At 38.3% G+C, this 15,207-nt stretch overlaps 1 protein-coding gene across 1 annotated transcript in view; it reads left to right on the top strand.

Moving 5' to 3' along the window:
* EMCN (endomucin) overlaps nucleotides 1–14,197 on the top strand; it is a 54,196-nt gene extending 39,999 nt beyond the window's left edge. Inside the window, exons 11-13 of the mRNA XM_062574176.1 lie at nucleotides 7,724–7,837; nucleotides 11,060–11,133; nucleotides 12,434–14,197. Of these exons, the coding sequence (XP_062430160.1) occupies nucleotides 7,724–7,837; nucleotides 11,060–11,133; nucleotides 12,434–12,439 (194 nt within the window). The 3' untranslated portion in view covers nucleotides 12,440–14,197. The remainder of the gene's footprint in view (nucleotides 1–7,723; nucleotides 7,838–11,059; nucleotides 11,134–12,433) is intronic.
* Nucleotides 14,198–15,207: the final 1,010 nt, after the last annotated feature.

The following is a 15,207-nucleotide window of genomic DNA, read 5'->3' on the forward strand; positions in this document are numbered from 1 at the left end:
AAACCCCCAAACTGGGAGGATTTGAAGTTGCAGTACAGCTACATGGTGTGATAGTTGGAAGGGAGAATTGTGACAGTTTTAGGGAAAACATGTTTTTAAGTCATTGATGGTAAGTGACCTGCTGCTAGGCATGTTTTGGAGTAACAGTGACCATGATATTTATCAGCTAGATCCGGTTATGCTGCTCGTCTGACTGATAATACTCCACCAGCCAAAACGTCTGGGAGCCAGTGCTGTATGTAAATAGCTGTCTGCTGGGACTGGTGTTTGCCTTGTTCAGCCAGCCCTGCAGCCAGCCAGCCCTTATGTTCAAAATCCTACTCTTGTTACAGATTCCTCTGTTCTGTACCTAGTTGATATAGTTTCTTGCAAAACATGTGTGTAATTACACTAAAACAAGAAATAGAGGTTATAGATAACGTGCACAAAAGAAACTAAAATCTCACCAATCTAAGCTAAGAGATGGTGGCAGTAATAGGTCAAGAAATAGACCTGCAAGAAATAGAGTACAACAAAACAGGACTGAAGCAGACCAAAATTCTGCTTAATCTGGTTCCCAGCTCTCCAACTAGACAAGTCAAACGTGCCAAGGTAGATCTTCCTCTGGTGAAACGTCCTCTCTCAACCATTTCAATTCCTTCCCTCAGCATTGTAGCTTCCACTCTTGCTCCTGCTGCCATCTTTCATTCATAGAAGTCCTCCAGGAAAAAAGCCTCTTACTTCATCCGTCTTTCTAAGGTTTCTAGCTGTCTGCTTCCCCAGTGACATTTCAGAGTTTGTCTGGTAGCTGCTCTCCCCTTCCTCCAAATTCTTGGGAATCTTCTGAAATGCAGTAGTTGATCTGAACTGTCCTGTACATGTAGGAGAGGTACAGTCTGCACTCTTACAAGCTTCTTTGCAACTCCTAGACGCTTTTGCGCAATTCAAAAGACCAACAGGTCAGCTCAGATAGCCCTTGCAACTGAGGAGTGTCATCTCCAGTGTCTGCTGCCATGCTCACACAGAGCGGCACGCTGTAATGCTGAGGAGGAGGAGGAGGAGGAGGAAGCTGTGGTCCATTATAGACTGGCTGATTCTGTCCCACAGCTGCAGAGCAAATGCAAACTGTACTATGGCAAGTAAGAGACTGCATTTCAGAGCTTTGTTATTTGGAATCTCTCTATATGTATTTCTTTGAGAATCAACTTGTAGCTCTATTTTAAGGGGTATGGAGTTGTGTGTATGTTTACATTAAAATCATAGTAATTCTTTTAAAAGCTGAATGAAGTTAGAGAGGAGGATTCCTAGGCATTCTTGCATTGATTCTTCCCTCACACAAGTTTCAACGGTAAAGCTGCTTCATGGACAGCGGTGGAGTTATTTGTGTTTTGCATCAGCATAAGTGAGAAAAGACTAATGTGTACTGGTTTTTCACCAGATGAGGTCTGACACCTATCAAACAGGTACTGGTTCACAAATTATCTGAATTTCTTCCATCTACAGGATGTTTGATATTCTTTTTTACTGAAGTGTGATGTATGCATGCTATGATTGGAAGGTATGAGTCATAACCACTTAGAAGACAAAATTCTTGCCCTCATCTCATTAATACAATTCTTATTTAAAACAGCTATCATTTTCTCTTGAATTTTTACATCTTTGTATGTTTCAAAATTAAATTCAATTTTACGGAAATCAAAGTCCATTTTTTTCCCCCAGGTTTTTAAAGATGCTTTACTTCTTAAACTAAAGGCACTCTGGAAGGAGGGTCTGTTTCCTTACAGAAATACTTCTTACTCATACAAGTATTTTCAAGTATTTTAGGATGCCTATCCATTTGAATAAGATTTACTTTTTTCATTAAAAATTCAGGTTTAAAGACAAGCATTTCTTAACAGTACAGATACACAGAAACGTGGGAAATGTCTGCCTAATATGATCACTGTTACAGCTACTGAAAGCAATTACACTATATAAAAAGTTTACATATGTTCTTTTTTTAGACACATAAAAGCCAACTCAATTAAAAAGTGAATTCATAGTCCAAGCATTTAGGAAGTGCATGTTATAGCCACCTCTGATTCTGCACACAAACAAAACTACAAAGGATATAGATTAGAACAAGAAAGTTCTTAGGAACAATCTTAACTTTATGGACCTGCCTACATCATCCTCTGGCTATGAACAGAGCTGCTCAGTTGCTTGAAGCCAAGCATGCATATAACAAAAAATTCTGCTTTGACATGCATGCTAATTCAACTCTATTATAAGTGTACTTCATATTTTCTACTTTTTACTTTTATTTTTTCAAAGATAAAATGTGGAGATTTTATAACTGCTTCCAAAAAATATATAAAATAGGGATACAAGGAGCAACTCTGTTGAAGTATGCAAACTAGAAAACCTACCTATGTCATGATGTGCAAGACATATCTTGATCAAAGGTTATAATGAATTTACTCTCACTTTATTTTATCTACTTAAAAGCTAAGCCAACTGCATGTAGTCAGTTTAAATAGATATGTGTTTCCAAAGGGCAATTAACCCTATCTTAGACACACATCTTGAGCTGGAAGGAGCTGACCTGTGGAGGTGCCTGTTTCTACATACTGACTACTGGAAGATCCTATTTCAGGACTGCTAACATCAAGTTGTGACTATAAATTAAAAGAAAAAGGAAGACTATCCTTTTTTTCAGAAGTGTAGCTGAATTAAATCTGATGATACAGTCAAAATATTATTACAAAATATCTACAATTAGTATGAAAGAACACAGGAAAGTAACAGTGATTGATTAAGGCTACAGTAATGTGATAGATACTAATGGAGGCATATCACCAAGAACACTAGGTAAAACTGAGTTCTGATATTCTTCAATTTTTAAAACTCTTCTTTAAAAGATAGACTTACCAATGGCTATGAGCTGTAGGGCAGTACTGATTAAGAACTGATGTAAAGTAAAAAGGAAACAGACAAAACTAAACACTGAATTTCTCAAGCATGTTTGCCAGTAAACTGCAACACCTGATTCAAGATAAGCATCCCTTTGTGCAGCTTACAGGGAACACTTGCATAAAGAACTCAGTGTACTGAACCATTTCAGAAGTTTTACACTAATATGCAAATACAGAGCTTATTGCAGCCATTCCGTGTTTCCTATGTGGGCAAGTTTAGTGGTTCTTCCTAAGAAGAATAAATACAGAGCTCTTGAAAATCTATCCACAGAAGTATTTCCTATTATTTGGGATTCAGTATAAGCCACAGAACTGCATGTTTGGCTATTCAGTGGTAAATAACATTTGCCAAGGATGTATGATTAAGGTTTTTACATGATAACTAAGAAGTCGGCATATTCATCAACCATAATGTTATTGATAAAGTGTGCCTAACCTGAAAACATATCTAGCTTTTACTGTAGTGATTCTTGCATATTTTACTGGAAACCAGCACTCTTTCAGGATGTAAACAAAATACATTTAGGGACAGAAATTTCTCAGTAACAGAAAGGTTGAGGAAAAGAAATTGGGGTAAGGTAGTCCATAAATGTGAATGATGCATGATAGAAATGTTGATACCTAAATAATAATTTGACAATATTCTATTATGGTCCTTGCCTGGAATACTCGTTCTAGATCAGCTAAAACATATCAAGGGTCTTCATAGTAGCACAGCAGTTCAATATTCAATGTAAAATCTCATATGAGTGACATAATATGATGACATATGACATGATGGCAGATGACATAATATTTCAAAGTTTAGGTGTACTCTTGATGCCTAAGTGTGAGGTAATTCATAAGGGTATGTTTTCTAAGCAATGTGTGTTCATTTGAGATGACAGGGTAAAATAAGGATTACTTGGTTTGTAGGGGAATTACAGGTTGTGCATTGAATTTGCTGGAAGGATATTAAAAGTGTGTCAAGGAGTAGGTGACGTAAATTTTGATAAGGCACGTGGAGTAGAAGGTGGCTTGAGAAGTGGTCCATGGTACATGTCTGCATTAGGGCTTCCTAAGACACCTTTTGTGGACACAAATGAAAATTCAAATGTTGCTACTGAACAAAGCTGGGAAAATGTATTAGGCAAACACAGGTATTTGAGAAGAGACCTATCTTGTCATGTCTTAGACACCCTTCATCTGCTCTAAGCAAATTGGAGAAAGGGATCAGTCAGTCTCTGCACTCTGAGACAGCAGCATAGCACAAAATAGTATGAACTGAGGACAGAACAACCAGCACTCCCCATATGTCCCCTATTTCTTTCACAAATTGCTTTTCATTAGTAGTAGTAATAATCTTAGATCTATTATCTGCTGCTTCAACTGAACCTGCTTTCAGCCAGTGGATTTTCCTAACATGTTTCTTGGTTGTATCCCTTGTACAAGACAACCTACCTGCCTTGAAGATAAGTGGGAGTTCATAACAGATTATTTTAACCTCATAACTTCAGTCACTTTTTAGATGACCTTAGTTTGTTCCTGCAGCGGTTCATGACATTCTTCTGCACTCTGAATTCTGAAGCCTTCTCTGCACAGGCTTTGAAGATTTCTAGCATTTAATGACAGAGCTCATGACAGACTGTATGGTACATAGTGACCAGCACCAAAATCATCACAGAACAAAGAAAAAACTCCTGTTTTCATTCAGCACAAAAACTTGCCTCAGCCGTGGGAGTGCATGTTACGTTCAGCATCTTGACAAGAACTTTCATCTGTGTAGCTAGGTTTTGAACCTGGTTAATCCTGTCGTTTTCTGAAGTGATTTGGTTGGATGATGGTACCTTGATCATCACTTTCCGTGAATCTCCTGATGCTGAGACTGTTTAGTTATTCTGTCTCACACATCACACCATAGCTTTGTCTATGGTAGAATAGGACAAGTCTGGAGCTGTGGCCAAAGATTATTCCCCCTGGTATCAACAGACCTGGCTTCTGTTATGCTGAGCACATCTGAGCATGGACAACGGTGTTTAAGGAGGTAAGAAAACTTTGCATTCTTGGCTTATTCTTTTTAACCCGCTTGGGGATCAACCCATGGAAACTTGCTCCTGTCAGAGGGAGTACAGCTCTGTAGGGCATGGTTTCACAGTGAGCCATGACAATTTTCAACATACATTAGTAGTTTCATCTTTCTCACCTTTCATTTTGCCTAGGATCTGGATGGATGCATCTAGGATCAGGCAAAGAAGCCAGGTCTCTAGGTGAGGCCCTCTGTCACTGAAAATTCCCTTCCCTCCTTTTTCTTTCAAGATAAGCCATGCAGGTCAGCCAAGAGCAGTCTGCTGTTATATTATGTGCTTAGAAGTGGTAAGAGCTGATGTTTCTACTAGTCTGAGAATATAGTATTGATTAGTTCTTTTTTCTATTATGAGCTGTACTTTCAGTGTCCTATTTTTTTCCCTGCAGGTAGAAAACCTAGAAGCTGCTTCCTAGAAAAGGGTCCTCTCACAACAAAGAGATAGCTCAAGTACTTGCTTCGCTTTCGTTTTCTTTCTCATTTCTCATCCTCTGCTTTTTTTAAACTTTTATTGTATAATAACCTGAAGTTGTGATTTCTTTCTTCATAGAAACAGAATAATAAATTTTCCTGGCTTTTTGCAGTCTGTGGCTGGATTCTGTTCTGTGTTTTTTTGCACCACAAAGATATGACTGTACACACTTGTGACTGAGACTTTTGGTCAAAATTGTAGTCAAAATATTAAATAGCACAGGCTGCCTTCTGTCCCTGCAGTTATATTTCTAATTGAGTTTGTGAGCTGTGTATATTTGAAAGAGTTTTTAAAGCAGCCTCTTAAAATCAGAGACTGCTTAGGGTCAGGTGAAGTTTGTGTCAATGGAGCATTAGCTGACTTCCAGCCTGCTGCTTTCTGAGTTATCCCCCCATCGGGAGAATTTCCTCCTGTCCTGTTACTGACTGTTCAGCAGCAATTGTCTTCCCATCTTCATCTGAGCGTATTTATGCCCTCCGTCCAACACAGTGAGTGGTACAGATCCCTCTGTCCTTCTAATTGTGGTAAGAAGCTATTTGCAGACATCTCACAGGTGTCACATGTGGCTGGTGTGGCAGAGGAGTGCTGCAGCACATCGCCAGTTCTGGACTCCATGGATCACACTAACTCCAGCCAGTGCATCCACGTGCTGGTCCTGCTCAGCGCTGCTTTCGAGCATCTCTAATGCTCCCCTCCTTCTTTTATTTCAGCATTGTAAAAGATAAACATTTAGATCCCCTCCATCTACAGAGGTAGTTTTATGCTTTTATAAAGCCCAAGTCTCTGCAATCATATTTTCTTCAGAATGAAAGACTTAACGGTAATTCTTTGTTCCAAACCAGATTGGCACTTATGAGCATTTTCTCAGCAGCAGATATTACAGTGAAGTAACAGTACAACTTATTTTTTCTTACAGACAATATTATCTGAGATACAGTACAACCTACTTTTATGTCAAAGTCATTTTCCTTTGTGCTCATTCTCCAGCTTTCCCACTAAATTCAGAGAGGCCTTTGTCCAGGTCAAGACTTTCTGTGCTTGTAAAAATGTGATCTGTTAATTCTTGTATTTTTTATTGTTGTGCTCTGCAGTGTATGTGTATTCTGAATAGTGCGTTCAACTTTTGAATCAAATGGGGAAAATAACAATTTTTTAGAAATGAGATTAATTCAACAGCCTGCTACAAAGGTGAGACAAAGAAATATTTGTTTCAGAGTTTCAGAATTCCTCTTACTCAGTCTCTAATTTCAGCTGGTTAAAAGCCTGTTACTTAATCACATATACTAGCATTGGGATGCAACATTAATAATCAGGAATTAGTGTATTTGTGAGTGCAAGGTATACCACTCTCCAAATCCATTACTGCACAAGTGAAAGTTCAATTTGTCAGAAAGTCTTGCATTTTCAGTAATGTACTATTACTTTCCCAGTTAAACTTTGTAACTTTGCAGAGTCCTCTGTGTACCCAGTTTACTTTCCAGGCCCTTTAAACAAGTATGTTGAAAGATCAGGAGCTATGAATACAAAATTTTCCCATTACACCTTCTTCATCCTCTTAAAGGATGACAACTTCTCATAGGAGGATGCGTGCATGTGTACCAGATTGTGTCCAGTGCCAGCCTGCCAACTGACTTTGGTAGTGAATCTGGTGTCAGGCTCCCAAAGAAGTATTTAGTGACTGCCACAACCGGATGCTGTTCAAAGGAAAAAACCCGTGCTGTCTTGCAGGAGTTGCTAGTCCCATCTCTTTTCGTATTGAAACTGAAGAGGCATACTGACAATGGCTGGCAGGAGATGTCAAGGGAAGAATTAAAAACTAGGAAAGATGTACAAGAATACATTCTTCACTGTACCCTTCCAGCAGTCTATGCCCTGGAGACTTCCTGAATCATAGGCTGTATCTCTTTTGTTTTATAGTCCTCAGTGGGTTTTACTCCCATGAATTTGTTTTATCCCCTTTGACCTCTACAATATCCTGTGGATGTAAGTGAGATAGTTTAACTATAGGTCTGTCTGTATCGTATTACAGTAATGTTTAGAGACTTTGTTGTGCCTGTGTCCTTGTGTTCACAATCCAATTTCAGACAAAAATCAACAGGTAGTGCAACACTGGGGGATGAGAGGAGCAATAAAAGGTTAATAGAAGGCTTTACAACCACTTGTCGAATGTAACTTCCATGTCAGTATCAGTATAATTTCATTTTCCAAGTACTCTACCTAAGGCCTCTTTCTCAAACTGTGCATCATTTCTTTCAGTTTTTGTAGAAGTGCGTGATTTATATGAGGTTGGCTTCTCACTGCCCTCTGCTAATCTATATGAGCTCACAACTCCTACTCCAACAGGAGAGGTGTCACAAGGCAGGACCACAGGTAAAAGGGGTCACATTGCACTTTTCAGCTGCGCAGTTGACAGCACTTGGTTACCTGTGCCAAATAATTTTTGCCAGTTCCCTAATCTCCCACTTTTCACAGTTTACTCTATTATTTTAACAGGGTAAAGAGGCTCATAATTAATTTTCCATGTATTTTCAGAAAATTATTGCAATAGTACTTATAAAATGGAATTGACTGACACTAGGCTACCTTTATGTTAGATGCTGTACAGCTAGATTGGGAGAAGCTGATGGTTGCAGCTTGTCTTGTAATCTTTCATCTACCCGTGTGCACTGCTAGAGTTTTAAGTGTTCGCCATCCCCTGAAGGCACAGTCTGGAATCAACAAAAGACAAATTTTCACTGATTTTGTTCTCCAGCTCTTTTCCTGTTGTTAGTATGTTTTATATAACTATGCCCTTTCTCCCTCTACTGTGTCCTTCAAAGTGTGTAGGTAATCTGTAAAGACTGGTTGAGTACCGCCAGTGCACGTGGAAATATTGGAAATAGATTTTAGGCAAGACACATTCTCTCCATTGGCTACCCAGTTCAGTCCTAAACAATTCCTTCAGTCAATTAAAATACCATCTGTTTTAACAGAACACTAAACACAAGTACTTGTTTTTAATTTCCCGTATGGGAAACAAGTGCTAATCCATTGTTTTTAGGGAATAATGTTTGGGGCGAGTTTTGTTTTTTTTTTTTTTTTGTTTTGTTTTGTTTTGTTTTGTTTTTTTTAACAATCTTGCAATTTATTTCTGTCAGTTAAGGCTATTTTGAAATTGATAAAAATGTCTTCACACTTGCAACTAACCTGAATGTTCTTCTGAATTTGCTGCGTTTTGCAGCTAGATACTTAGCACAGCATCAAATTGCTGAGCCATCAGATTTTAAAACTGATCTAGACAACTGTGTGCAGTCTCAAGGTGTATTGCAGTTCTGTACCTAAAGCAGTTCATTACCCTCTTTACTCTTGATCAGAGAGCGCGTGTGTGCCCATTTCTTCTCCAGAATATAATCGTTCTGTCTTCGTGACTGAATTGTTAGCTGGCATTAATGACTATAGACTCTGTAATGCTAATGTCTTCAAATGCATTAGCAATCATAAAGCAGCGATAACTTTGTTTTATTCCAGAGTTCTTGCCACATGCCTGCTCTCCTGGGAGCAGGGCAACAGTGACAAAGTGGCACAGAGCTATTTAACATCAAACTCTCATCAGACACTCACTGATATTGCTAGGGGGACACTGACACGCAGCAATATTTTAAGGCAGTTTGATATTTCCATGGGTTATGTATATAGTACTGGGAATTCCAGGCAGGGAACATGACTACCTGTTGGGATGTGCTGTGTTCTCTGGTCCGGCATAAAGCAAATTCACCACTATTATAGCACCTCAGCTGTCGATAGGTATGGATCAAGCAGTCTGCTTTCTGTAGCAAGCGTGACTTCATCTGTTTTATAATCTGATCCAAAGCCTATTGGCCCTGGGAAATCAATGGGGAATTTTCCAGAGAGCTGCACTGGCTTTGGAGCGTGTGTTTAGAAGTGTTATTCTTCTGTGGTAAAAAGTGTGGAGCTTCTGTGCAAGTCTGCCTCCTTTCTAGTCTAAGGTTTCCAGCAGAGAATGGGACTGATAACAAAATATTCATATTTTTCGCAACTACTGAAGTTTTCTCCACTGCAATACATTTTTCAGTAAATTTCTCCTACATATTTTTAAAAATTTTCCCCTTTTGCACTCCATTGAAACACTTATTTCTTTATACTGAACAAATATCTAGAAGCAAGGTAGGTTAAAATATGCAGAAGAAAGAAAAGGGAAATAAAAAATGAGAACAATCCTTGAAAATCTAATTGGTTTGTTAATACAAAACTATACAAGAATTTGAACTGGTTGACTTTTTTTTTACATTTTCAAAACAAGATTTTTATCTAACAAAAACTTACCAAAAATATGTCAGTCTTCTTGAAATATTTCCTTTTTTTTCTGCTAGAAAAAGTGCTTTCCTTTTCTTTCTAAATTTATGTAGTGAATTGTTGAAGTAGTTGTTGAGGGGTTTTTCAGATGAAATTTAACATCATCAATACTTCTCAAGCACTAAGTTGACAACATTTTTATAATGTTTCTGAAATAATTTTATCCCAAATTGAACACTTGGAAATGAAAACAATTTCAGCACATTATTGTTGAACCATTTTCAGTGCTTCTCATAGAATCCCATTGGATACAAAGTTTTCTACTTGTCTCTGAAAGGCTGCACTAAATTTAAGAGCACAGATTGCTGCCGAGAAAAGCTGCCTGAAAACCATTGACTACTCTTTTCTATTTTCTTCCAAATGGATTACAACTATTTAATTTGACTGCTAATTAGTTAAATGCCTAATCAGCGAATTTGTTGTAATCCTAATTTATTTTACGAATTTTCAACTCCCATATGCAAGCTATTTAATACAAATTCTACTAGAATTTAGTACATCACTTTCTTGTATCATCTCTTGCATGTTCTGAGAATTACCTTATTTTTCACAGGTGAGCAGAGGGGCAGCAGGCTTTTTCCTGAGTGTATTTGGGTTTCACTAAGCTAATATCTGTTTAAATGGGGCTCTGTCCCATCTGGGGCTATGATTCCCTTTTCATCCTTGTGCCAGAATCTATGGTGTAGAGCAATCTCACTGACGTTACTGGTACATAGGCTTGGAAACAGGACAACCGTAAACATGTCCTCATCTGGAGGCATATTTGTCTATATGTAACTGAGGGCAGTAGCTCAGCTTTTACAGGGAAGGCGGAATGCGAACTGTCTGCAATTACTGCTGAAGTTGTTAAATGCTCATTTTCCTACTTTGGAGGAACTGAGCTACTGTCAGTGATATCAGAAAATTTTGGTTTTATAGATGTATCTTTTTATAATTTAATGCCTTAATCATCGTTTAATTTAATTTAAAAGTCTTAGGTTTTTTTCTAACCTTTCCAGAATCCACTTGGAAGTAATTCTTCCTAGTACCCCACCATCTGAGAGCAAATTATACTGGGAATAAGCTATAAACTACCAAGAGAGTAGTGAAAATCTATTGTGTGAATAGATTTTGCCTGTTAAGTAGGTCTGACAAGGAGACTGCCTAGTTTGTACAGTGAACTGCGATGTGTTCCTGCTAGACTCATTTGTCTTCTCTTTATGTATTTAAATGACCCAAAAGGCATTTTCTGTTTCTTAGGAGAGCACTCATCTCAGGGGAAGAATAAAACTCGACAACGTGATGATTCTTCTTCACACATCAACAATAAATATGTAAGTTTATTATTTTCATCTTGCTTCCTATAAAGTTAATATTTGTTAATCTCAGTATTTTGCCATGTAACTAAAGAAAAGAGCTAAAAATACTCAAACAAAAATACCCTATAAGAGAAGACACTGACTTCAGTTGGTGGCAGCCTCAAGTGGCAATGGCTTAAAAAAAGTTCGGCTTGAGCAAACTGTCACAAGTAAGAATCCCAAATAAACTGAGGCTGATGAAGTCAGCAGCAGGTGAAGAACCTGCCACCTTGCAGAAGCAGACCTTTATGAACATAGCTTTTTAGCTTTGACTCTTAAGCATTCATTTCCTGTTTGTAATTCCTGAGGCCATTTACCTTTTGTATGTGCGAGAAATAACAGATTTTTTAATGCCATTGCCTATTAAAAAAAAAAAAAAGGCCTCGATACTACCCAGAAGTATTCAGCTTTCTTCGATTTTCTGAAAAGTCTGTGTCCATTCCACATTATGCAAATTCAAGCACTTTTATTGAGGTACTTTCTTATAGCTTAAAATTTTTGAATCCTAGCATGCAAAAACTGGCAAGTGTTGGCCTGTATTTTTATGTATGCAGGGACAGGGACTGTCAGAGCACCTATGAAGGCTGCTGTTTGAGAAGTAGGTTCTGCATCTTCCTTCATGTATGGAACTTTCTCAGCATATAGAGTCCTTTGTTGAAGGAGGGAGAAGGAAGAGGAGGAGGCAGTGACTCTGGGAAAGGGCTGATGTGCAGGAAGGGTCCTGCTTGAACAGAGTAAAACAGGGAGGCAGATGATAGGGATACCTTGAGAAAGGAGGTGCCAAAGCATATGTTAGGATGGGCCTAGGCATGAGCTGAGGCAGCTGTGTTGTGCCCAGGCTAAGCAGAGCCTTCGCACCATCATAGGATGAAGCTCCCCTAGAACAAGTCCCATCCACTGAGAGATCTGGTTGACCATAAATGTGGAAAGACCCTTTTGCAAAACATCTCTGACCTTTTCAGCCCACTCTCATTTCCCCCAGAACACACACTGCCCTTGTCCCCGTATTGAGTTTTCCTGTTACCAACAGTAAGGACAAAATAAGTTACTTTTTGCCACTTAAATTGGAGCAGCAGAATGTAGTTTTACCTTACATTGCTCAATACCCCAGAGCTAGATCTGGGTCTGTGAATGTAGGCTATTGTCCTGGACAATGGATTTACTCCTTGATGTCTATTCCATGTTGGATTTACTCTGTTATTCATTTTGGCTTACTGTTATGATCCTGAATAATAATTCCTGGAACAATAATCTTGAGATGCTGTTGTCATTTCAGATGTGAAGCAGCCTGTTTTATCACTGTGTGCAAGAACTTCCCAGCAAAGCTGCAGTTTCACAGGAAATGTGGAGCAGCTGAAGCTTCTAACCAGACAGGACACTTGTGTTAATGACCAGCTCTTAACTTCCAAATCTTAAGTGCCTCCTGTTCTTCTGGAATGATATGTGCTTTTTCGATGGCATAATAACTGATCTATCTTATGTATTTATTATTTCCACATATAGTAAAAGCTGGAAAACTTTCAAGAAGGATGAAAATAATGTAGAAAACAGGTGAAGTTTGGCTAGTAATTATTAAAAATGTTTTCTACATGTACAGGAGGTAATACATTAACATACTTTCTTCAACTTTTTTTAGATAGGGTTCTTTTAATTGTATGTAGCAAAATGCAAACAGGGCCTGACCCTTGAAACAATACTGGGCAAATTGCCACTACAATTAATTCAGTGATTTCCATGAGACTCCTCACTATAGCACACACTTTGCTTGTCGTAAATGTTTACAGGAGGGGATGCCTGGATGAAATGCTGAAGTGTGTGCTTTTTTTCTGTGAAGGGGAGGAATATATCTTGCACTGAGTTTTTTTTCTATAAATTGCTGATATGGTCCTTGTAATGTAGCAGGCAATATAGTTTATTTTCACCTTTTCCTTGGCTAATCCCTGCATTATGTGTGCTGTATATACATATAGTCTTCTCTATAACCTGTGGTGCACAGTAGGGATCAGTGGGATAAACAGCTTTACAGACAAACTTTCTTCCCTGTGTTGAGAGTAATGATTGGGATTCCTGTTGCAACTCTGGAAGTTTAAAGAATGCTTCAAATGATAATTACAGACTATCTTAATTTATATGGGGCTGGCACTTCAAAAATATTGAGTACAGCTTTTACCTGCATGTATCCTGCTTTTCTAGAAGTATAAATGTTTGAAAATTATATTAACAGGGGCATCTGCTCAGTCTCAGTCCACTGACTCTGGCAGTCTGTTGAGAAGCTCCATTGATTTATTGGGAAATGAAAAGGAGACAATCAGTGGTGTAAATATGAGACCAAGAGTCAGGAATTCCTGAACAATAATCTAAGTTTTTGCTACTGTGCTTTTGAGGAACCTCTCATCGTCTCTTACCAGTTTCCCTCTCTTAACTAGTGAAACATACCTAGCTGTCTGGTAAGAGATTGAGCAGATTTGTTAGTTCATGTTTATACACAGGATTGTTCATGTCTGTATACTGGACCATTTCCACTTTCATGGGTTTAATGCTCTGTCTTAGAGGCACCAAGATAAACTTTTGATGAAGCTCTGTGAAAGATGGGGAACCAACAATTGTGCTACATGCTGCAGCTGCACTTTTATGGTTCATTCAAGTATTCCTGGATCACTTGCATTGCTCAGGAACAGAGGAGTCTTTGACGCCTACTTTGGAAAGGTCAGGACATCTAAAACACATTATTTAGCATCTATATCTATTCAGATTCCTGATTGCTGAAATTCCCCATGAAGAAAAACAATCATTGTGGATTTTCATGATGATTAAATATATATATATATATATATATATGTATGTATGTGTGTGTGTGTGTATATATATATATATATATATATATAAAATAGAATGTTGAATCCTACTGAAAGAACAGTAGAAAGGAGCAGAGAAACATTATGAAAATAAATATATTTGTTTCTGTAAAGCTTGTTTGGAAACTACCAGTGTGTGTGTCAAGAAAAATTAACTGCGTATTAAAAGTTATTCTTTCTATTAAGAGGCTCTTATTTTTCTCTTTGCACAATTGCAATTCCTTGCCCATACCCAATACAAGTATCGGACATTACTCTGCATTTCTGTTGCACTGAGTGAACTCAATATGGTAAACCTTGAGGCCAGACATTAGATATTCTGGCAATGTGGTAGCAGAGGGAGCATTAGGCCTTGCAGAAGACAAGCTGGGGGTGGAAAATGGAAAACTCTTCTTCAGTGCAAGAGACAACAGGGAGAGAGCAGGGCTCGCTGCAAGTCTTAGTACCAGAAGAGTGAAAAACACAACAATAAGGAAAGATGTTTGGGATTTTCATGATAAAAGGCAAGGCAGACAACCAAGCTCTCCTCAGGAAACTGAGAAATGTATCAAAAAGTGACTGTGGGTGAGAGTGTGTGCAGTGCAAAGAGGTGGCTTTAGTGATGAACAGAAATGAGAACTTGTGATCTTTTTAATCCTTGAGGTAGTAGAGCTTGTGGTAAAGCAAACATATGATGTCCGCTGTTCTGAAGGATCAGGAGAGAACTGATGTTTATATGAAGGAGAGAGGACTGAGATATGCTTGAAGGATGTTTGTAAAGCAAAGAAAGGATTTGGAAGAATATTTGGGCCTTGTTATTCTGGAAAGCTAGAGAGGCTGGAATTAGACTTAATGGGCGTAACAAACTTTCTGTAGAAAGAACTCAGTTATTACACCAGAAAAATTGCACTACATACAATGGCTCAAGAAGATGAGAAAACAACTCCAGTTGTCCAGCTCTACTGCCCTTGTGTCATACTTGCCTGCAAAATGCAGTTGAGTTTTTCTAGTCACCAGCATGGCCGAAATAGTAATCAAAAGCAAAAGTTGGTTCTCCACATGTGAGGTTTGTCTAGTTGGGGATACATAGGAGAGTGAATCTACATTTGTAAAACACTTTCCAGGAGAGTTTAACTAAATCTAAATTTAGTGGTCTTTGATTTCTGTCATAGTTTACTGTAGAAGTAAATGATACCCACTTTAATTTAGAATGAGA

Source organism: Rhea pennata, chromosome 4, assembly GCF_028389875.1.
Source record: "Rhea pennata isolate bPtePen1 chromosome 4, bPtePen1.pri, whole genome shotgun sequence".
Classification (NCBI taxonomy): Eukaryota; Metazoa; Chordata; class Aves; order Rheiformes; family Rheidae; genus Rhea; species Rhea pennata.